This window comes from Halichoerus grypus, chromosome 7 (assembly GCF_964656455.1).
Source record: "Halichoerus grypus chromosome 7, mHalGry1.hap1.1, whole genome shotgun sequence".
Classification (NCBI taxonomy): domain Eukaryota; kingdom Metazoa; phylum Chordata; class Mammalia; order Carnivora; family Phocidae; genus Halichoerus; species Halichoerus grypus.
The window spans coordinates 9,462,681-9,485,581 of NC_135718.1; the positions used below are offsets into that span (position 1 = coordinate 9,462,681).

The following is a 22,901-nucleotide window of genomic DNA, read 5'->3' on the forward strand; positions in this document are numbered from 1 at the left end:
CTTCTAAGATATTCCAAAAAGGATATAAGGAGAGTAATTTAAGAAGTGAGAAACGTGGATTTGTATTTACTTGTCTTAGTTATCACTACCAGGAAACTATGAAAAGAATTACTACCAGAAAAATACCAAAAGTGCAGAATATCTGGCATTAACAACAAATCTGTAGAAGGAAATAAAGGCTTTCATGCTACATGTTAGACTACATTCTGCAGACGAAGTGCTACATTTCAAGACATTTAAATTTTTTTTTTTCTCGGGACGCCTGGGTGGCTCAGTTGGTTAAGCGTCTGCCTTCGGCTCAGGTCATGATCCCGGGGTCCTGGGATCGAGTCCCACATCGGGCTCCTTGCTCAGTGGGGAGCCTGCTTCTCCCTCTGCCTGCCGTACCCCCTGCTTGTGCTTTCTCTCTTTGACAAATAAAATCTTTAAAAAAATTTTTTTTTCTATTCCTCAGGAGAATTTGTATTTTCGGGTGAGAGACCAGGGACCAAGGTATTCTAAAGCCAAATCTTATTCCTATGATGTTCTTGAACATGATAAATTAAAAACATTTTTCTTATTATTTCTGAAAATGTTTAACATTTCAATTTTATTATCATATTACCACAAAGACAATTATGATAGTGAAAAACAGCACGTTTTTAAATCACCCTACAAGAAAATGAAAATGAGAACATGCGATGGAAAATGTGGCTGAGAACAGGAAATCATATTAAATCAGGGTCCAGCTGCTCAAAGGTCTTAGGGCACTAGTAAGTCAAAAAAATCCTTAACTGAAATTAGAGGGAGTAGGAACCTGAGGCTTTCAGCAAACTCTGTAATGCTACCACCTCAGGTGCTTTACAGGATGAGGCCGCTTCCCACACTAAGAATCTGTCCAGTTGTAACAAATCTAGACCTAGTGACAAGTAAGAACTCCTAAAACAAAGCAAGGAAACGTTCATTCTTTAGTTGCCCTGCTTGTGCATTTGAGACAATACAATGCACAGAAAGTTATGTATACATAACACTACGAGGAAGCATTAAATTAGAAATGCATTATTTTTTTGCAAGTCCAATTGGTATGAGAGTCAACATGCAAATAAATCTCAATACAGAAAGAAACCAGAAGGATTAGGGGGAGAGGAAAGAAAAGAACTCGACAGGACGGGGGGGGGGGGGGGGGCCTAGGGAGTATCACCCCAGAGAACAGGAAACATACAGAAGGTGCTGATCGGCCCGGCCCCCGCTGCGCTACGATGGCCCCAGAGACCGCTTTAATCCAGCTGTGCATGTCCTCGGGACTGTCAGCCTAAGGGAGAGAAAGGACGCCATCAGCTTGTCCTCAAATCAGCTCCTACGTCTACAAATTCAATGTATTCATTTTGGTAAATTACAGGGTCAACAACAAAATCATTCCAAGGCAATGGTTTCCAGAAAATTTTAGAAATCACTTTTTAAAGCCAGGTTTTGCAGGTAAGTTATTATAGAGACAAAAGTTGGAGACCTGATATTTTAAGATCAGACACCAAAAAGTGTCAATATCAATACTTCTGGAGAGAAAACGAGAGGAAGAAGTCAAAGTCAAACCTCGTTTTGCTCTATCTACCGCTATATTGTCTGAATCTATTACAAGAGTATTTATGTAATTGTGTAGTTAAAAAACATTTTGACATCATTTTATATATTATTTTTCTAGAAATCTTTTCTAGTACTAACTAAATACTGAAAGAAATACTGGTAGTCATATTCCAAAGTATCATATTCCTTGATAGGACCTTGCCTTCCAACGTGAATTTAAAACTTTACTATGACTTTAAATCCAATTAAACAGGACCTAAGAGGGGTGTAGAGATACTGCCCTTTACTTGTGTTCAAAGATTTTAAGTTACGTCATGTTCTTTCGAACCAATGATCATAACAAGGACTTTTAAAGGAAAAACTCAAAGCAGGCAAAGGTAAAGCACAAATCTAGAAATAAATTTGGCAAAAAAGGGGGTTTAAAAAGGTTTATGCTCTGACAGTTATTCCTGATCTAGAAACTAAAGAAGAAATCCAGGCAAACTTAAGCACAAAAATGTTCACCACATTGTTAATCATAGTAAATGTACAAAAACTATGTGAATAATCAGTTACAGAGGAGCAGAGAAACAGTTTAACTGCAGAGCATTCAAACACTAGAGTACGGTGCAGTTGTAAAAGTTTTTACAGAATTTTTAATGATGTGGGGAAAAAAGACTGTAATATATTCAACAGAATATATCCCTGTGTACTTCATATGACCCCACTTGTTATAAAAATATATGCTTTTAAAAAGGCACTAAAATAAGAATGGTTTCCTGAATGTGGGATTTAGTATGTGTTATACCCTTTTCTTCATATTTTTCTATATTTTCCAAATTGTATGCAATAATCATATGCAACTTTCATAAAACAAATGTTCTTTAAAAAAAACCTTTCACTCTAATTTGCTGCGTAAGTAAAAAGTGTATTTTAAACTTAAATACAGGATGCCTATCTACCACCAGTGTGATCTATTTTTATTATGGGTATTTTAGACTCCGTTTCTAAAATTACCAAAAATGATACAATCAAAATTCTAAAATATGTGCAAAAATAATCCAAATTGAAAGTTAGCATCTAAGTTAAAACAGCATTTCCCTTCCCACAAATACTACTTAATTCTATTCTGCCAATTCAGAACAAAGAGTACCCCTATTTGCTGAACATATGACCTACCAATAATTTTATATATAACATTTTTTTAAGTTGCGAATTACAGTTGTCATGTTTTTCTTTTCTTATTCACATAAGCAACAAGTTTATTTATCTTTATTTCACCTCTAAAATTATTAATCTCTTGGTAGGAGGATCTATAATCTCTAAAGAAGTATCTCACCTGCACATAGAAAGTTCGAGACGATGTTACAATTTCAAAGAGATTGTCCCTCATCATTATGTCACTGTCAACAAAAACAAACGTCCAATTGCACGTAAGTAGCAGTTATTGGATAGTGTTTCTTTCACTTCTTTATCTAGCACCAAATATATGTCAACAAGAAAATAAATAGAGATAAAATACTGGTGTAATCTAGCAAAACCAAATTAGCATCTTTTTCAATTTATTCTTGTACTAAATTTTATATATTTTATATAGTTATATACATTTTTAAAAAAGATTCATATAAGAAGTGTAAAATTCAAAGTTTTCAACTGCTAATAAATCAGTCTGCTCAAAGAAACACTGGCACAGTTAACACATTTTCTTATAAAGCCCTATTCTGTAGCAACTTCCAAATACTAAAATTAGTAATATGTCAATCTGTCAAATATGTTAGAAGTTGTTCATATTAAAAATTTTCCTTCCTATTAATAAGCCTAGGGATTGTTTCTTAACTTTTAGTTTTCAAATGAAACAAAAAATATCTCAATACTTTAATCTGAGGATTTTGTAAGTTCAAGCATATCCCAACTATGAAGAGTTAAAAATAACACTAGAAATAACACAGAAAGATATCATCTGCACACATCAATCAAACTAAGGCACTGCTGAGTATTAATAAGTTGTGCCAGGCACTAAGTGAGAGCTGGTGCTTACCTCTGCTTACATTCCTGGACTTTATGAACCTCTTTAAGTGGTATTACACGGAGGGGTTCTTTTTCCTGGCAAAAAAGCAACAGGTACATGCGGTATATTCTTAAAATCCTTTTTAAGATTTAGTTGTCTTACTTGGAGATCTGTATGAAAACTGTGCTTCTCTCTTGAAGCACATCTAAAACCTATATCTACCTTCCTGAACCATCCAACGTCAGAATAGCTCAGATACTAGACCAGAGTAGCAAACACCCAGCTTCTCTGAATTACATTTCTCATTTAAAGAATATCACTTTTATATGAATACATTATTTTAACAAGCACAATTTATTGAACATTTACTAAGTGCCAGGGCATCTGCTAGTTTTTAAACATATTACCTCACGTAAACTTTCCACAACCCCACAATGTATGCACCACTATTCACCTGAGGAAACTAAGCCTCACACATTAAGTACCTCATTTAAGATTACAAAACTAGATACAAGACACAACTAGTTCCGAATAGCATAGTTGTCCTATGCATTCCATGAAATACTGTATGCCGTATTTCACTGAATATCACACCGTAAGATTAAGACACACCATTATCTGATGCAGCACTAAGAAAAAACTAAACCATGCCAGAACACTTTAAAAAAAAAAAAATTACAGATCTTTAAGTTTTACAAAATAGTTCATTCTAAAATAATTTTAGGGCGCCTGAGTGGCTCAGTCGTTAAGCGTCTGCCTTCAGCTCAGGTCATGATCCCAGGGTCCTGGGATCGAGCCCCGCATCGGGCTCCCTGCTCAGCAGGAGGCCTGCTTCTCCCTCTGCCACTCCCCCTGCTTGTGTTCCTGCTCTCGCTATCTCTCTGTCAAATAAATAAATAAAATCTTAGGGAAAAAAATTAAAATAATTTTAGACTATAAAAGGCTTACAAAAATAGTATAAAGAATTTCTGTGTACGTTGTACCCTGTTTTCCAAGATGTTAAAATTTTACGTTTGCTACACCATTCTGTTTGTGTTCATATATGTGACTATGGTGTGTGTGTATATACCTTTCCTGAAATGTCTGAAGGCAAGTCATAGATAGGATGCACTTTACTACTAAATACTTTAGTGCATATTTCCTAAAACAAGAACGTTCTCTTCTATAACCCCGGTACAATTACGAGACTCCATACTGCTGCAATACTGTTATCTAATCTATAGACCATCTTCAGAGCTCATTAACTGCCCAGCAGTATCCTTGACAGAAACAGGAAAACTATGGCTTTTCTGCTCCAGGGTTCAATTTGAATCAGACCTTGTATTTAGCGGTCATGTCTCTTCGTGTCCTTGACCGTGGAAGAGTTCTGCTGTCTTTTTTTCTCTTTCACAACCGTTAGAGTTTTCCAGAGTCCAGGCCAGTTATATTGTACAATGTCGCTTGATTTGGACTTGTCTGATGTTAACCATGCTTGGATTCAAGCTGGACAGTTTTGGCGGGAAACCACAGATGAGCTATGTTCTTCTCATCCCATCATTCTCAGGGAGTTCATGAGAGTGGTGTGTCCCATTACGAGGACATTAACCCTCATGTCTTACTGTCATGTTTGCCAGTAACTAGAAAGTTACCCTCTTCTCCTTTGTTGTTATTATCTTGTGGGAAGATACTTGGAGCCTATGGAATACCCAGTTTCCCTTCATTGTTTTGCCCATTAGTTTTATCAAACTTGGAGGATTCTTGCCTGAAACCATTACTGTAGTAGCTGCCGAATGATGATTTTTTTTTCCTAACCCCATCAATTCATCTACATATATTAGCTGGAATTTTGCTCTAAGGAAATGCTTTTCCTTCCATTTACTTCTTTGATTCTCTGGGTTGTAATCCATTACTATCATTATTTAGTTAGGTGCTCAAATTGTATGAGTTTTGGGCACTGGGAGCCCCTGCAAGCTGGGTTTGCGTCCTTTTGTCATGTCCCCATCATTCTCTGAGCCACTTCCTTATTTTCTGTCACAACTAGCTCTTCCGGGCTCAGCTCGTCCTATCCCTGCCCCACCTCTGAAATGTGCCATCTCTCCAAGGTTCCACATTCCTTTTGTTAGAGAATAGCATTTATACTTGTTTTGGGGGGAGAGGACAGCCCATCTCTTCACTCAACCATGGCTTTGTCATGATAGATGAGAAGTAATATTTCTGTGAGGTTTTAACTTGTGCTGCTCTAATTACGAGTGATGTTGAATATCTTATATATGTTTAAAGGCCATTTAAATTTCTTTGTAAATGAACTGTCTATTCATGTCTTTTACTCCTTTTTCTACCAGATATTTTCCCCGTTGGTTTTCTCTCTTTGTAAACTTTGAGCCAACCACAAACTTAGACAGAGGCTGAAAACACAGCACAAAGACCTAACTTTCCCGAACCATTTCAGAGTGAGTTGCTGACCTGGCCCCCACTGCCCTTCAATTTAGAGAGTATTTCCCACAAAGACATCCTCTTATCACAATACAACCATCGAAATCAGGAGAGTGTCCCCCATATGTCCTTTATTAAAAAGAATTCAGTTCAGAATCACAGACTGCATTTAACTCATCATATCTTTCTTTTCCTCAGTCATTCTGTCCTTGACTCCCACAATCTTGACTCTACTGAAGGCTCCAGGGCAGTTACTCTGGAGAACATCCCTGATTTGGGTGTGTCTGATCCTCCCTGAAGATTAGATTCAGGTTAGGCATCTTTGGCAGGAACATCACAGAAATGGGGCAACAACCTTCTCAAGCTATCCTGTCAGGTGGTAAATAATTTTAATTCATCTCACCACTGTTGAAGTCCACTCTAACCATCTGATCACCTGATTAGAGTGGTATCTGACAGCGGTAATTCTATCACTGTAAAGTTGCTATTTCCCTTTTTGTACTTAATGTGTATTTTGTAGACAGGGACTTTGAAGCTTTGTGATCTCTGGTTCCTCATCACACATACGTATGTACACTCATGCATTCACTCATTTATATCTATGTGGGTTCATGGATTCCTACTATTCAAAGGGCAATAATCTGTTACCATCATTACTTATTTTGATACTCAAAATGCCCCCAATATGGTAAGGTGGAATGTTTTCAAGTTGGATTCTGGGTCCTTCTGACATGTCCCTAGCATTCTATGAGCACTTGTTTTCTGATATAAGACATCCCAGGCTTAGTTTCTGATCATTTCTCCTGTCTCAAGCTTTGGAATCTTGCCATTTCTCCACAAGCCTAGGTTTCTTTCAGGGGAAAATGGTGGTTTTTTTTTCAGTTGCACAGAGCTACAAAGTATATTAGATGCATATATATGTAAGCACATGAATACATTTTTAATTCTATATCTACCTGTATATGTTAAATGTTCACATCAATTCCAATCTAATATAAAAGTTTTCTCCTTTTCCATATTTATTATTCCCTTTGACAGAAACTTGGCTTTTAATATATTTCCTTATTTTATTAATAAGTACATATGTCAACATTCTCCCATCTCTGCCACCACCCTCTTCCCAGTGTGGATGTGCTCTTCTCCCTCTTCCATGTTGGGCTAACGCCCCAAGAGGACGGCCTCCTCATCCTTCTTGGGCTCTGAGTGCCCACACCAGGCCACTGTGGCTCCTCTGCCCCTGGCCCACCACATGAACACCTACACTGATCTGCCTCAGCTAGAAACTGTAGGTCTGAACTGTTTGGGACTGATAGGAGGAAAAGAGGGCAGACAGTAAGGAAGGACCCCCTCAATTTTTAAGATTCTTTAGGGATATTAATGTTTTCTCCCTGATATATATTACAAATATTTTCTCCAGTTTTTCAATTGTGCACTTAAATCCTTCATACCTACTAAAAAAGCTTTTAACACCTCATCTTTTAAAAATACATACTAAAATAATTAGAGAAAATAGTATGTCTAGGATTTACTTCAAAATATGAAGGGAGAGTGGGTGGTGGTACCTAAGAAACAAAACTAGCCATGTGTTGATAATTATAAAATCTGGGTGAAGAATATATAGGGGTTCAGAATACTATCTATTTTTTGTTTAAACTTTTAGATGATCAAAAGGTTTTATAAAAGAGCCCTTTTACACGCTAAGCATCAATTTTTATCATCTATCGTTCTTGAGCCTATGTAGGTACATAAGCAAAATTAACTGGCTAAGGTTTTTTAAAACTTCACATTTGGATTTCAGCTCTTCTCAATCAGTTTTTGACTCAGAGCCATCAATGTCAACCTTTCTCACTCCATACCATTCTCTGTGTCTTTAAGAGAACTGGGGATGCAGCATTTCTTAAGAACACCCCACTGTATCCCTGAGATCGTCTTCAGAGCCGTCAGCACCCTCTCTGCAGGATCTGGTGCTGGTGTTTTGCAGACCTTACCCAAGGGGCTGTGCGCACGCGAGCAATGCCAACTGCCACACAGCTGCTGCCCGACTGCCCCACCCCCCGCCCCCGCAACTCGAAGACACCCTGAGATTTCAGAAATGTTAAATGTGGGGGAAATGCACACCTTAGTGATGGATTAAAGTAAATAATTATAAAAATATTTAGATTCCAGCCTTATCTGTGCTCATTATAAATGCTTAACACATTCCTACGTACGCATGGCATCATTTCCCTCCCTCATCTGTTAGTTCAGTATTCTTTCATCTCAAATTTTATAGCATCATGTCTACACGCAGGTTTTCAAAATTCAGTAAATGTTTCCTAATAATAGTTCTTAGTCTCGTTACCTCTTCCCAAGAGTACTGCCATTAATTAAAAGCAATGAATCAACCTACTAACCACGTACACGTGTAGCCTTCTGAGACACCAAGTCTGATACTTTTTGAGCCAAGTAACTACTACTTCCAGTTGAGGCTCTTACAATCTGACGTCTGAGCAAGGCTAAATACCCATGTTAAAATGGCTATTCTTGCTATGCTATGCCAATTTTCATTCATTCAAAAACACTTATTATCTACCAAGTACCAGGTGCTGTGTTCATAAAAAGAAATAAAAGATCTTTGCTCTCAAGAAGCTCACATAAGTAACTGGTAAAGACAAGTATGCATACAATTACAAAACACAGCGGGAGGTATTATGATAGATGTGGGCAGCGGGCACCATGGTGTGTAAGGAGAAGGCACTTAATCTAGAGTCTGGAAAGCTTCCCAGAAGAACAGACACCTAAGATGAACCTCAAAATATTCCTTTCCTATTCTCTAGTAGTCTCCTGTCCAATACAGTACCACTAGCTATGTGTAACTATTTAAATTAAAAACATACTAAAAACAATCCGTATTAATTTTAGAATTAAATAAAGTCAGGTTCCTCTGTCATACTAGCCGTATTTCAAGCATTCACCAGCCACATGTAGCCAGTAAACCTGGCCAATGCAGATATAGACCATTTCCATCAGTGTAGAAAGTTCTACCGGAGAGTGCTGTTCTGGTGCCTTCATTCAAATAAAGTATATGATCCCCATGCAAAGGTCCCATAAAACAGGAACAGCCAGGACAGACATGTAAGGTTTAAAAAAGCATCCAAATTATCCAACAATCTGTTGCAGAACTCAGGCGTGAGAAGAATATTTTAAATAAGGACGTTACTCAAACAAGTAAAAGAGAAAATTTCAATCTTTGGTTCCACCTTCAGATAGGATAAAAAGGTCTTATATGAGGAAACTTAAAAAGTCAATCTGAAACAGGAAAAAAAAATATCAAGAGAGGGCAGAGAAAAAAAAGTAGAAATACAGAGTTAAAATGTTGACTTTGAGAGTCTTAATTCTTCTTACAATCTCCTCCCGCCCCCCTTTAGAGGAAATCTGTAGACTAAGGAGTTCTGTTATTTTTAAGTCTTTCAAGGTGAAATGCCTTTGAAGATATGATCTTTTTATTTAAGATGTATTTACAAAATTACCATTAAAACATCACAACCAAATAAACTGAACTGTATGTACCTCTCAAAACCAGAATTATTTTAAAAATAGAAAACAGGACAAGAAACTACACACACACACTAAAATCACCACAGTGTTAACACTCTTCTCAAACATTTTAAGGCAACATTTATGACAGAGCAACATACCAGTTCAGATTTGAAGTAGCCTATTGTGTTTTCATCCAATTGAAAATATCTTCTCTTCCAGTTTTTCATCTACCAGAGATGAACACAGACATAAGACTTCTATTTCTAAGAATGTCAAATGTTAACAGCCGCTTAATTATTCTGATATGAGCCCACAATCAGAAATGTCAAGCACTGAAAAACTTCACTACCCTCCCTTGATGAGGAGATACATGAAACTTCATCTCTTTTGCTACTCAGGTCTTGAACTCCTAAGTCAACTTTGGTGGCTGGCTTTCAGCTTGTATCCTATAATTTATAATATGGTTTCATATTTTTAATGCTCTAAAAGTAAAAAAACAACAAAAAAAGCAGTTCCCCATCCCCCAACCCCACAAAGTAAATGCCATCAAGAGTTCAAGAGCAAGCACAGGAAATGTTATTAAACCACATTAAGTTCTGTAAGATCTGTAAAACGAAAGAATCTTTCTTCAGGTACTTTATACTTAGTGGTAAAGCATCAAAAATTTAGTAAGGTGAACCTACTTTGTACAAATATTTTTTGTCACTGAAATACAGTTTTTGTGAAAGCACTCCAGTATCTCTAAGGGTTGTTATTTGGACTTGGGAGTAAAACAAAGAAATGTCTCCCTAAAAGCCCTAATTAACACAAGTGAGTCACTGCCTGATGAGACTTCTGACTTTACCCGTAGGCCTGCTACCATGAGACTCTCAGCCTTCCCCTTCATTTCCCCAGCTTAAAGGTTAAAAGGCAAGAACTTTTCCATGGCTGACCTAAGCTAATGAGTTGCCAGAAAGTGATGTGAAGTCAAAGAGAACTGCCAGTAGGGTCTGAAGTACTTATTTCTTTACTCAGAGAATTTTTTTTTTAATTTTCAAACTTTAAAGTTTATTTTCTCATGAAATTCTAACGATTTGGTTCACATAGAGTGACAAACTTTGGAAAAGTACTTCGGAACTTCAGAAATACTGGTCAATTTACTTGCTCTTCCTACAATGTCCCACCATGGGTCTGGCTGGATGAGAGGATGTGGCTACCCCGTAACAGCTCTTACTGAGGACCAGGTGCTGTGCTAATACTATCTTAATTTACATCTTCCAAAAAAAAAAAAAAATCTCCAGATGGTAGGTTTTTTTTTTTTTTTTTTTTTTTTTTTTTTTTTTTAAAGATTTTATTTATTTGAGAGAGAGAGAATGAGAGAGAGAGCACATGAGAGGGGGGAGGGTCAGAGGGAGGAGCAGACTCCCTGCAGAGCAGGGAGCCCGATGCGGGACTCGATCCCTGGACTCCAGGATCATGACCTGAGCCGAAGGCAGTCGCTTAACCAACTGAGCCACCCAGGCGCCCAGATGGTAGGTTTTATAACCTAATTTTCCTAAAAAGAAACTGAGAGACTGAGAGGTTAAATAAGAAGCTCAAGGTCACAGAGAATTCAACTGAGGTCAGCCCAACACCAAATGGAGTGAGTGAGCCTTCCCCCACCCCACACCCCTGCCCCCTCTTTTCCTGACAACACCCTGCTAGAGCTCTCGTTCTCTGACCCACTCCCAAGGGAGGAAAAATCAATAGGAAAGCCTTCTGGGATAAACTGTTAGGAAAGCTCATTTAAAGTTAAAGGTCAGTGGTAATAAGCATTAGCTTATCCAGCCACTCACAGACCAATAAAATAACAGCACTGAGTTATGAACACAGAGTCATCCCTATTCTATCTCCTGACTGCTCAGCACACTGGTCTCTCATTTTGGGTCTTTCAAAAAACAAAGCAAATGACTGGTATGTTAGAGTGCTAGCGGAGATGCATTTTCCATCATGACTGTACATACCGTTACGGTACTCACCACTGCTCCTTGCTTTACACAATATCCAGCTTTGATGACTGCACCGTCTGGGGGTGGTTTAGGAGTAAAGTAGGGGAGATGGCTTTGTGACCGTTTCAAATTATTTCTGTCAATACTTTCACCACATTCATTTACCTCTTCTTTCTAAAATGAAGCAAATAAAGAAATTCTTTTCCTGCTTGTTTAGCTTCAAAGCACAGTTGTATTTCCTGTTGTCATTCTAATAAAAAAAATCTTAAAATCTTAGTTCAGTTAGGAACACAAATTTTGAAGAGTTTCCTAAATAATTTGAGATACTTAATCATTAACACTCACATCAATGATAAAACCATAGATTTCTATTTCTCTTGTTTTGCCCCCAGTGCTTTTTTTGGGGGGGTAGGGTAGAGGGTGAAGGGGGTGAACTTTTGATTTTGAAATAATTATATATTCACTAATACAGAAAGTTGTAAAAAAAAAAAAAAAATGTACAGAAGGTCCTATGTACCCTTCAACCAGTTCCCCCAACAGGGAAACTGTATAACTACACTACATTATCAAAACTGACACTGGAACATCCCACAAGGCTTATCCAGATTTCATCGGTTTTACAGGCACTCATTTGTCTCTGTGTCTGGATCATTCTATGCAATTCTGTCACATGCAGCTTTGTGTAAAACCACCACCACAACAACATACAGAAGTGTTCATCATTATAAGGCTCCCTTGGGCTACCCCTTTAGAGTCGCTATGCCCAAACCCCTGGAAACCCCTAATTTGTTCTCCATCTTGATTATTCTGATATTCAGGCAATGTGATATAAATGGATCCTACAGTACGTGACCTTATGAGATCAGCATCATTCTCGGGAGGCTCATCCAGGCAGCTCCCTGTATCACTAGTCTGTCCCTTCCTCCTGCTGAGTAGCACTCATGGTCTGGACATACCATGGGCTGTTTAACCCTTTGCCTATTAAAGGGCATTTGAGTTGTTCCGTGTTTTGGACCATTAGGAATAAAAGTGCTATGAACATTCGTGTACAGATTTATGTAAACTAAGTCTCCGTTTCTCTGGGAGCAAAGCCTAGGAGTATATATGCTGGGTTGTATAATAATCCCAAGTTTAATTTAATAAAAAACTGCCATATTGTTTTTCAGAGTGGCCATACTTGTACATGCCCACCAGCAGTGTACGAGTGATGCAGTTTCTCCTCATCCTTGTCAGCAGTCAGCATTTGTGTTATTTTCTGAGTCATTCTGAGAGGTGTGCGGTAATATCTCATTGCAGTCTTAATTTGCATTTCCCTACTTACCAATGACAGTGAGCAGCCTTTCTAGAGCCTCTCTGCCACATGTGTATCTTTTATCTTTTGGTGAAATCTTTGTTCATGAATTCTGCCCATTTCCTAATTGGATTATTTTTTCACTGCTGAGTTTTGATAGTTCCTTATATGTTCTAGATACAAGTGCCTTGTTGAATATGTGGTTTGCAAATATTTCCTCTTAGTGTGTAGCTTTTCCTTTCATCCTCTTAACATTTTCAATTTTGATGAGGTCCAATTTATCAATTTTTCCTTTTATGGACTATGGTTTTGATGTCAAGTCTAAAAACTCTTTGCCGGCAGATTTTCTCCTTGCTCTTAGAATCTAAAAGTTCTGCAGGGTTTGTTTGTTTTGTTTTGTTTTGTTTTGTTTTTTACCTGCCAAATCCAGTACTTTTAAAAAAAGATCTAACTACACTCATGTTTTCATGGTCCCCAAAGCACTGGCTTCTGATTATTTATAACATGCAACATATTATAATCCAGAATCCCACAAATCAACCAAACATGTATTTTGAAGAACTCCTAAATTTCAAGAGAAAAACTAATACTCCAGTTTTATCTTGAGGAATTTTCAACCTGTTATACATTTAGACAGGTCAACAGCATGAATTATGTACTTAAATTCTGTAATTCCAGCACGTAACTGCTACTAACCCAATAGTAACTGAAAAAATTAATCAAGCAAATGAGATTTGTCATTTTCTTGATAATATAGCAATTAAATGCTTTTATAATGAGTAAATACTTCTTTATAAATTTAAAAAGCTACATTACAAAATGACAAAGTAAAAAAAATTCTTTGGGATCTTTTTAATATGGCAGTTGCTATGGAATCTTAGAACCTACTGAATAATCTACACCAAAATTAAAACACAATGAAATCTTAATTCTGTATAAAATTAAAACAGCTAGAGATACAAACTACTATCTTAATATAATTATAGACAAGCTGACTTACCGCTTATATCAGCATAAGACGTAAGACAGGTGAAAGCAGCTTAGTCTAGTTCTAACTTAACCAGACGTCTTACAGGTTAAAATCATTACTTTTTTTAAAAAGTGTACACACACACACACACACACACACACACACTACTAGCTTATACTTTTATCCAACTCTGGTGAAAAAAGTAAGCTCCCACTAGAGCATGGATTTTTTTTGTTCATTAATATACCCTTCATTTAGAATACAGAAAGCACTAATTAGTTAATTAATGTGTTAAGATTCTCCGCTATCACCCTTCCCTGACAGAAGACCTGAAAAATATGGTGCATAAAACGATTTAAAAGATTAATAAAGTGCCAAAGGCCTCTCAGTCCAAACAGTCATACAGACAAGGAAAGTGCCCAACACGGGCAACAGGAATCCCATTACCTCAAGACCCACAGTTTCTCAATAGCTGGTAATTCAATTTGCACTACAAACTCATTCACTCAATAGCAACACGAGAAATTTAGGCTTATTCAAAAGTTTTCATTTCATTCAAAATTTTTTTATAAATTTATATTTTTCATAACACCTAAATAAGATATGACTTAGCAGATTAGCACTTTTGTGATAGAACAGAGTCAAAATTCCAGTTCTCTGTGTGGCTCACCTAGGTCAGGTTGCAGAAAAACAGGTTTAAAAAATTACACATATTTGCAAACTCTTTCATTTGGCATTTTATTCTAGGACTTTATCCTTTACAAAACTATTCTCCATGTCTCTAAAGTTTATGCTACAAGAATCTCATCACAGCATTTATGGATGATGGGAAAATATATACCTATTGGTCTCTGCCCTGGTTCCAGGCACACAGCTCCTAAGGCCCTTGTAAATTCCTAAATGATAAGCACTAGGGGCATCTCTTGTTCTAATTCAGTGACTCTGGGTGGGCTCCTGGGTGCGGGCTAGTCACCAGAAAGACCAAGTCATGACTAGAAGCTTGGGACTTTCAGCCCCACCTGCCATTCTCCAGAGAGAGGAGAGGGGCTGGAAACAGAGTTGATCATGCCTATATGATGAAGCCTCTATAAGAATCCCAAAAGTACAGGGTTCAGAGAGCTTCTGGGTTGGTGAACACTTGGGAGGTTCTGGGAGAGTCCCAGAGAGGACACAGAACCTTCACGCCCTTCTGGATGTTCATGTGCATCTTTTATTATATCCTTTTATAACAAACCAGTAAGTAGCAAATAAACGGTTTTCTTCTGTTCTGGGAGCCACTCAAGCAAATTAATCAAATCTGAGGACGAAGTCATGGGAACCTCCAATTTACAGCCCATCGGTCAGAAGCACAGGTAACGACCTGGACTTTCAACTGGCATGTGAAGGGATGTAGGGGCAGTCTTGGAGGACAGAGCCCTTAACCTGTGGGATCCAGGCTGACTGTCAGAATTGACTTAAACTGTAGGACACCCAGCTAGTGTCACAGAACCCCACACCTCTGATGTGAGCAGCATGTGAGTGTAGTAGTGTAGGGGAAGAAGAGTGGGTTTTTCCTACTCATACTGTTTACAAAAGGAAAAGGAACTCTGTCCAACAACAGAGGATTTATAAACTATGGTAAATTCATGGCAAAATGACTAGTCATTAAAAATGATGTAGATTAATTTTTAATGACTTGGAAAATGTTTGCGATATAAGTGAAAAAAGCTGTTTACAAAGTATCTCCATTTCTGGGGACAAAGTATAAAGAAGAAAGGCTCAGAGAAAACGTGAAAAGTCTTAAGTGTGTGTATCTATGATTTCCAAATGTTTCATAATAAACACATACTTTTGAAATAAGAAACAAATAGGAAGTTTTTAAAATTAATTAACTACTGTATTAATTCAGTATAGATGTTCTATTTTATAACAGAAAAATCATTACACAGTAGGTAAACCATCACACAGTAGAATAACCAATGTATTACCTGAGTTGGGGTAATGATGGGCACGCCCCCAACAATGTCAGTTCTGTAAGACACTTGCTTCTTCCCACATTCACTCTGGCGACTTAGGTTATCAGAATGAGGCTGTGAGTCTGACTGCTTTGGTACCTAAAATAATACGTAAATGAATCATTTTGCAACCAGCATTATTTAGGAGACCCTCTTTTATCACAGAATATCCACCTAATCGTCCACTTATATATATATAACTGACATACATAAAAATTATGTATAATGTGTGTGTACCCCTTTGAGTTCTCACACTAATGTTTCTGTTTCAGTAATACTTTACAATACAGCCACCATTTACTAAGTGTTTACTTGGGCAGGTACTACTTCATACCTTCTCCCACTTAATCCTCTGATCAACCCTATGTGTAGGGTGGTATCTCCACTCTTGCAATGAGAAAACAGAGGCTCAGAGGCATGAAGAAATGTAGATTTAGATCCTGACTGTACCATGTTCTATTTAAGTTCGTGTAACTCTCTTCTACACTCAACCACTATACTATACTTCCTATTTATTAGAGAATTTGAAACTGGATTATAGCACTATGATGTTATCTCTCCCTGTCCTCCATTCCTGCCCAGGATTCTGCAGCACCCCTGAGGACAGGGATCACGGCAAATCCATCTTTACTGGTGTCAGAACAGTCTACTACTGAAAACATAGTAAGTATTCAATAAATGTTGAAAGACTGACTCAGTGGATGAATCCAAAATCAGCAGGAAAAAAAGAATAAGATACTTAACATAAACTAGAAGTCAAAATGTTCAAAATAACTTAAAGCTTATTGGAAATTTTTAAAAGAAATTCCAATACTTGTATTAATGATAAATCACTCACAAGTACCTCACTATAGGGGAATCAAAGAATCAAAGGCATCATAAATGTTTCACATACATTTTAGCTTTTCTTATGTGGCCTAATCTGGAAACAAGGTACTTGGCGAAGTAATATTTCTATCAAGAGACTGTCTATCTTTGAAATATAGATTTTTTTGGCTATGAATAAAATGTAATAAAATATGCTTGGCACTGATGTGATGTTGAGCATGATAGTTAATCTCTCTCCACTGATTTAAAGGGCATCTGAAGATCTTAACAGTGTTTCAGAAACATTATGACAACTACTTCCAAATAAGCACCATAGTCATGATGTGAAAACATTTAAAATTAAATAACCTGCCTGCCCTACAGTTAATCCGGTAACAGGGCACTGGCAGAGCTCCAGGGGACACTAGTCACACTGCAGTCAAAGACCCAAACCATTTATTAATATGATTCCAAAGCAGTGTGGTTTCTCAAGCTTTAACATTCATGAAGTATCAGCTAGGAACATTATTAAAACCTTCAGATTCCCAGGCTGCACACCCAGAAATTCTGACTCGGTCAAGTCATGGTGGTGTGGACAAGGCTGCACTTTCAGCAGGAACTCCAGAGGCTTCTGAGGTGGGTGCTTCATAAACCAGCCTGAGAAACACTGCTGCCAGGCCTGTGCTCTCCCACCAGGTCTGGGGAAAAGCAGGTGGACAGTGGTGTCTGCAGACAAGGCTTTACGAAATATTGGACAAACATGCTCTATATGTGTCTAAGCTGATCTCAATCCACATAAATATAATTTATGGATATACACAACTTGTCTCTTGGGTGACTTCCGCAACTCCTCTCTCCCCCCTACCTCTCCCTCCTGGAGATGCTTCCCCACAAGGCTTTCTCCCCAGGCCTAAGGCCATACTTACACTACAAGGCAGGTCACTGGCAGGAACAAAAGTGAGGGAAACAGGAAGAGAAATGAACCCTGCCAGGGAATGCCTCCAGAAGTCTTCTAAGAGGCTGCACATTTTGGAGCTTTTTAAAGGCAACAGATAATGGCTAGAATTTTACTCGACAAGATTCACATAATGACATGGCAGTGAAGGGGCTATGAAGGACACTACACACCCAGAAACAATCTAAGGAAGCCTATTAATGTTTTGAATGAATAGCATCATGTATTTCAATTATGACAGACAAAATGGGGCCAAGTTATCCCATTAAGAACAAAACACAGCATTAGAAGAATTTCAAACCAGAGAGCTCAACTCACATTTCAACTGTGTTAGCTGAAATGTGCTAAGAGGTGACCATATGAAGTTAGTCCTTCTTTTAAGAAGTTGAGAGTTTAGTTATATATATGGACATTTCCTAAGAAAAACCTTAAATACCAGCCTAAAAATACATTGAAATTTATACTGATTTTTTTATTTTTCTTCCAGAAATGATATGTTAAAAATCCTTCTCTATGCTGTTAATCCCACTACTTCTAATTTGTCCTGATAATAAAATAAAATGCTAAGTATGGCATAATTCCAATGCTAGAGCTCAATAATTAACTTAGAACTGTACTTTACAATAAAAATTAACTGTGTGGTGAGCATTGAGTAATGTGTGGAACTTTTGAATCAATGTGTTGTACACCTGAAACTAATATATTAAACATTTCATATCAATTAAAAAAATAAACTGTAAACATTCTCCCAAAACAAGAAAAATATAAGCAAACTACCTACAAATAATACTCTTAAAAATTCTGAATATCAGTCTAAATTCAGCCATTAAAATAAACATAATTTCAGGACAAAACAAACAAACAAAAAAAACCCAGCCAACTATTGAATGAGAATCAGAAAAATGACCTCGCCAGGCAGATAGCAAATGTCAAAGACACTGGACATGCTTGTGCTCGTTGCCCCTGACTTTCCCCCTCTCTGGCTTTCTGTCTGTATTGTAGCTCTTTCTGTGAGAAATTTACATGTATTTTTAGGAGGTGTTTGCTTGTGATCTGTTAGGATCACAAGCAAACAGTAGAAAAAGAAAAGGTAGTCAGAGAATGAAGAGATGAACAAATCGGAGAAAAAGGACAGGGCTTACACACTAAAACCTAAAATGTTCGAACACAAACTACTGAGTACCCATGAGCCTTCTGAGGGCTCTATCCATGACCTGCCAGCTGAAAAACACAGGTATAAAGTAGAAGGCCTTGCACCTGTGGCAGATTCACCATTTTCTTAGGACCAAAGTCCCACATTCAGCTGACTCTACTTGTCCCCAGCTGCCAATTAAAAAAAAAAAAAACAAAACTGTAGAATTTTGGCCACAATTTCAAAAACACTGATCTCTAGATTAAAATCTAATATTAATTTTTAAATTAAAATCTGTAGTGGGGATAAGGCACTATTTTTTAAAATAGTGCGTTTCTGCTTAGGAATATACCATATACATCTTGGACATTCCTCAATCAGTAAGGGACCAAAGACCACCATATTTATACTGTTATTACTATAAATGAATAGTTAGTTGAAAGTATACTTTAAAATTTGATTTTCCCAACTCTAGTCACTGATACTCCCTTCAGGGTTGGTTCCTCCACTACTGACTCTCTCTCTTTTCAAATAAGGGGGAAAATTTTTTTAAATGGCAGCCACCAATAAACATGCATACAGATATTAGGAAAGTAAGGAAAGCCACAGACCAGGGTGTCAAAGGACAGTCCATTAAGATGACAGGTACTATAATTAGGAAGTAGTTTAATAATCGTCACCATTCCCTTACCACTACCCCTAACCACCCCTATTCTGAAACCACATTCTTCCAAAACCTAATTATGAATTTTTAAAAGTTTTAAGTTTATATAGCACATTGTACTCAGCAGACTATTAAATTACATAGTTGGCCAAAATGTCATTTGGAGCGATTTCATAGAAACATAAACTACACATACACTAAAATGTAAACTTTAATTTTCCAAAGAAATCTACATGTAAACCACTGGCAATTTCCATAGGAAAGTATGACAAATTAGAGATTCCACACCCTAATACATTTACATGTGTATTTATGCATATGACATTAAAATTGGCAAGACTCTTTAAATATTATTTCTTTGAGAGAGAGAGTGTGTGTGAGCAGAGGGAGGGGCAGAGGCAGAGAATCTCAGGCAGACTCCCCACTGAGCCTGACACAGGGCTCGATCTCAGGACCCTGAGATCAAGACTTGAACCAAAACCAAGAGTCGGATGCTTGACAGACTGAGCCACCCAAGCGCCCTCTGGCAAGACTCTTTAGAGAAAAAAATTAAATGTACCTTATGTAAGCATGGGAAATTCTCTCCCTGCTATCCTGTAAGTTAAATGTTTATTTAAGATGGATCTTTAGTAAATGCTATCAATTCTATATTCACTTTAATTCACTTTAATATCACTATTCACTTTGTTGACTAGCTAAGGATTTCTATATCTTTTATGTATTCCTATCTTCTAAATGTGAATTACAAAAAACATGAATTATAAAAGCATGAATATCAACTGATTTAGCTTAAAAGCTATAAAAATTTCAACATATAAAATAAAGCTGTAAAACCACAAAAGCTCATATTCAAAAGTCTTTATACGTTGAAACATTACCCAACCTGAGTTTCTCTTGCATTTGAATAAGCTTAACAGTGTCATCTGTAGAAGATGGTTTCACACCATTAATAAAGTATATACAGCAATTCAAGAACCCCCCCAAAGGGCAAAAAGCCTGAGACTATTCACTACTTTTTCCCTTAAAGCACTAAGAAACCAGTGCTACTTATTATTTTAAATTGTAATAAATGAATCAATTCAGTAAAGTTACTAGATACTGTCTTTCTAAAGAAAATTTCACATTAAAAGTATATATATTGAGTTTAAAACAATTTTAAGACCTTTTAAGAATATGTCCTTGTGAATCAGCTCAAAAAATTGCTTTCCTGAAACTGCACAAACCTAAAATAACTTCTGCTTCACGTACAGATCAGATGCACTGCGTGGGTGTTTTCTGTCATGTGGTAACAAGCTGTGCTGGTGCAAGACAAAAACTCTGACTTCACTCTGAGAACAGCTTTAGTTATATTAACTCTTTATTGTGTTGTGATATAAATATGGAATCATTCATTTCAGATGGAAACTATCAAGTAACTAACATATGCTAACTTTCAGAGCATGTGTCTTTCCAGGGCTGAGTCGTTTAGGGTCAGTAAATAACTGCACTTTAGTAAAAACACACTTCAATTTACACAAACCTCACACAGGAACTCCTTCCAGATCCTCTTCTCTACAAGTGTGTAAGGAGGAAACAAGCAAGGAGACGTAGGATCAGGGCACAGAACCTCTCTAACTTGCCTATCATCATTAGTAAATGCTCTCAGAAAAGTCTGGTTTTTGCTTTAGGAACAAAAGAGGAGGAAAGGGCTCTTTTTTTGGGGAAGCAGTAAGGCACTGCGCTTCGGGGTTGGGCTCCAGAGTCAAACGGGCTGGGTTTGGCTCACGGCTCCACCTCTTACCAGCTGTGAAACCAGTAAAAGTTACTCAATCCTTCTAAGCTCACTTTTCCAGATAATTTGGGTAAAACCTGCAGGGCAAGGCCTGGCACGCTGCAGATAATCAATACATATTCCTGTTCAACAGAAAACCAAAAGGAGAAATGCAGGTGGCAAGCAGGAAGCTGGAGCACAGAAAAGGCGTGCAAGGCCAGCCAGCCTGGAGCTCAAGGAGGAAGAGGGGACCAGGCAGGTTTTAGAGCCTGAGACAGACTCCCGGGACCATGAGGGCAGGACCCTCTGGCCGCCACAGCTCAACAGATCCACTCCCTATCCCTGTGCCGACTCCACAGCTTCACCTCTGCTTCCTGCTCCTCTCTTCAAGCTCTACCCTATCCCACAGCAATCCCTGCCATGGCCTGGAAGACAGGAAGGCCGACGCCCAGTAGCTGGGTCAGTGGCAGGAAGCCCCTTATCCTACTCAGGAAGAAAAAACATCCTCAACATGCATTTTTACCCTAGAAATATTACTGTATGCAGTGATTAAAATCTACACTAATATATATCTTATTAGGTACATAATGGGTTCAAAAGGCATTTATGCATGGGCTGTTTTTAAGGGCTGATAGTCACCTTGTACAAGGAAACATATTCACATTATAAACATCTGCCTTTTAAACAAACTTGGAATATGCAACCCGTCGATAAACTGGAGACACTCAGCAGGTATATTTTCAAAATGTAAAGATTATTTCCAGACATTAAAAATTAAAAAAAAAAAACACAAATACTTACTGTAATTTTTATAGCTTTGTTCAACACATTTACCCATTCTACTAGGTCCTGCTGATCATTAGCTTGTAGGAAATATTTCCTCATCCCTGCATTCATAACTGTTGAGAGAAAAAACAAACTACAACACATGAAATTTTGCACTTGTTACATCTAAATTTATGTTTGCAGCTACCTTCTGAAAAACCATGCTAGGTTCAATACTGTGACTCTCTTAGATTTGAAAGGATCATATGCAATAATGCTTTTATCACTCAATAACTTAGGTAAAACTCTTATTTTTAATGGCCGTGTTTTTCATGAAATGGAAATACCACAATATATTTAGCCAATCCCCTAATGATGGACATTTAGGCGATTTCCAATTTTTGAAATCATATAAATTATCCCAATGAAATATCATGTACATATATCTTTCCGTACTTGGGTTACCAGTTCTATAGGATAAATTTCTTAACACAGATGTGTTGGGACAAAGGGAATTCACCTTTAAAATTTTTACAGATATTGGCAACTTGTCTTCCCAAAAGGTTGAACCCATTTACATTCCTAACAACAATGTATGCAAACAGTACCCCACACCAGTCCTGATTATTAACACCAATGCTAGTCAGGGACCTTGTCTTCAGCCCCGAGACTCTGATATTGGAGCGGGGGTCCGCAAACAACATTTCCTAGGACCCCTTGCCAGCTGCTAATGGGAGGTACTGATGGGAGATTAGGTGTGAGGGAGGCGGGGAGAGGACACCTCCTTGTAGGTTCCTGCTACCGCTGCCCTCCCTCCACCAGCAGCAACACACGCTAGCTAATGGTCCAGGCGCTTCTGTCGCTCTCTACCCGAGCTTTACGGGCTCCTCAGACACCCCTCACTGGCTTCATCCTGGCCCTCTTCCAAAGTCCTAGGTTCTGGTGATACCACCTCTTCCCCTTTCGTCTCTCTAGCCATGTGGGTGATAGCAGCTTTATACAGTTTCTAATTTCTGGGTTTCTTCAGCATTCCCTTTGTGCTCTTTCAGCCTTCCAACAAATGGGTAACCAATTCCCTGTAACAAATACCCCAGGGTTTGAAATACCTAATGCAGAGTGTTTTCCTGA

At 37.8% G+C, this 22,901-nt stretch overlaps 1 protein-coding gene across 7 annotated transcripts in view; it reads right to left on the bottom strand.

Moving 5' to 3' along the window:
- PLEKHA1 (pleckstrin homology domain containing A1) overlaps positions 1-22,901 on the bottom strand; it is a 61,442-nt gene that overhangs the window by 4,006 nt on the left and 34,535 nt on the right. For all 7 annotated transcript variants that reach the window (XM_078077027.1, XM_078077028.1, XM_036070240.2 and 4 more), the window contains 7 exons: positions 21,810-21,907; positions 15,674-15,799; positions 11,476-11,619; positions 9,637-9,705; positions 3,578-3,642; positions 2,879-2,942; positions 1,202-1,291 (listed from right to left, as the gene is read on the bottom strand). In XM_078077027.1, the coding sequence (XP_077933153.1) occupies positions 1,202-1,291; positions 2,879-2,942; positions 3,578-3,642; positions 9,637-9,705; positions 11,476-11,619; positions 15,674-15,799; positions 21,810-21,907 (656 nt within the window). The remainder of the gene's footprint in view (positions 1-1,201; positions 1,292-2,878; positions 2,943-3,577; positions 3,643-9,636; positions 9,706-11,475; positions 11,620-15,673; positions 15,800-21,809; positions 21,908-22,901) is intronic.